Raw genomic sequence first — 1,543 nt, 5'->3', positions numbered from 1 at the left:
TGGTTCATATATAGAAATTCCAGCACCATCTGTAAGATTTATTACTATTTTTAATCTAATTTAAATATTATTAGATATAATAAATAAAAATTTATGTTTATTACAGATAGATGCTCATTGCTACCTGACAAGAAAGTGTCGTTATGCTGTTATACTTCAAACAGTATGTGATGTAGATCTGCGTTTTACTGACTGTTACGCCGGGTATCCTGGTTCTGTTGGCGATCTTCGAGTTTTCCACAATTCTGATCTTTATCATAGTATCCATAGAAATAAGGATTCCTTTTTTCCTAATGAAGAATTCATTGTAGGAGACAAAGCATATCCAGTACTTAGATGGTGCTTGACTGCTTATAAAGATAATGGTCATTTGACACAGGTGTGTTACATTTTATGAAATAAATGAATTATAAGAATTTTAATTTTAATTGATACTAGTAATATATTGCATTACTAATTTTTTTAAGTATATTTTTGTACTATTTTTTGTATATTACAGATGGAGGATTATTTTAATGATATTTTGCCAAAGACAAGACAATCAGTGGAACGTTCTTTAGCATTATTAAAAGGCCGCTTTAGACGATTGAAATATTTAGATATGTCCAGGGTTGATTTAATACCAGCAACAATCTTGGCCTGTTGTGTTCTCCATAACATATGTTTAGGTGATACTGATGACATAGAAAATTATATTCAAGAAGGAAACAGATAAAATGACCAGAATAGAGAAAATAATGAAGAATATAACGAAATTGAAAATTGTGATAATAAAAGAGTAGCAAAGCGGAATTATCTAGCAACTATTTTATTTCAAAGAAGAAACATAAATTGATCATAGATCAACATACATTTGTTCACAGAATACGTGTTATCTTTTCATTACGAAAAGAGAACGATGATTTATTTAAAAACGATAAAATCAGAAATAATGTTACATGGAAGAAGATTGCCGAATCTTTTAAAGAAAAAGGTTACATGTATATACTACCAAGCAAATAAAAAATAAATTGAAAAATTTTTGAAAAAATTATATGAAAGTAAAAAAAGAAAAATAAGATGAAAAAACAAATGAAAATGTGGACAAAATATTTTGACAAAAGTAGAAAGAAAAAAGATGCAGAAAAAGAGAAAGCAAGAGAGAGAAGGCACAAAGAGAGGATTGAACAACAAAAAGAAAAAAATTCGCTGAATATTTCATAAAAACCATTTGCAATATGTAACAGAAAAATAAACAATATAATAAATAACTAAATAAATAACTATTTAACTTATATTAAATCAATAAATGTATTAAGTCAATAAATCATTATATTTATCATTAATAAAAAAACTTTTATTTAACATAAATAACACTTATACTCGTAATTATTAACACAGAAATTTTCATTATAACATATAATATTTTAAGAACTTTTTCATAACGTAATTATTTAAATTTAAATATTGAATTTACATTATAATTTTTTCAAAAATTTAATCCATTAATTCTTTATATGTGTCCAAAGCTTCTTTTGTTGTTTCAATCCTCTCTTTGTGCCTT

At 25.5% G+C, this 1,543-nt stretch overlaps 1 protein-coding gene across 1 annotated transcript; it reads left to right on the top strand.

Annotated features, from left to right (window-relative positions):
- Window positions 1-106: 106 nt before the first annotated feature.
- LOC105460478 (putative nuclease HARBI1) lies at window positions 107-715 on the top strand (the record flags this gene model as incomplete). Its single annotated transcript, XM_011706932.1, has 2 exons — window positions 107-379; window positions 500-715. Coding segments are annotated over 2 exons (489 nt in total), but the record flags the coding sequence as incomplete, so codon positions are not given.
- Between the last annotated feature and the right edge of the window lie 828 nt (window positions 716-1,543).

This window comes from Wasmannia auropunctata, unplaced genomic scaffold (assembly GCF_000956235.1).
Source record: "Wasmannia auropunctata unplaced genomic scaffold, wasmannia.A_1.0 LD321217.1, whole genome shotgun sequence".
Classification (NCBI taxonomy): Eukaryota; Metazoa; Arthropoda; class Insecta; order Hymenoptera; family Formicidae; genus Wasmannia; species Wasmannia auropunctata.
The sequence above is the reverse complement of the archived record's forward strand: the minus strand, read 5'-3'. Positions and strand labels throughout refer to the sequence as shown.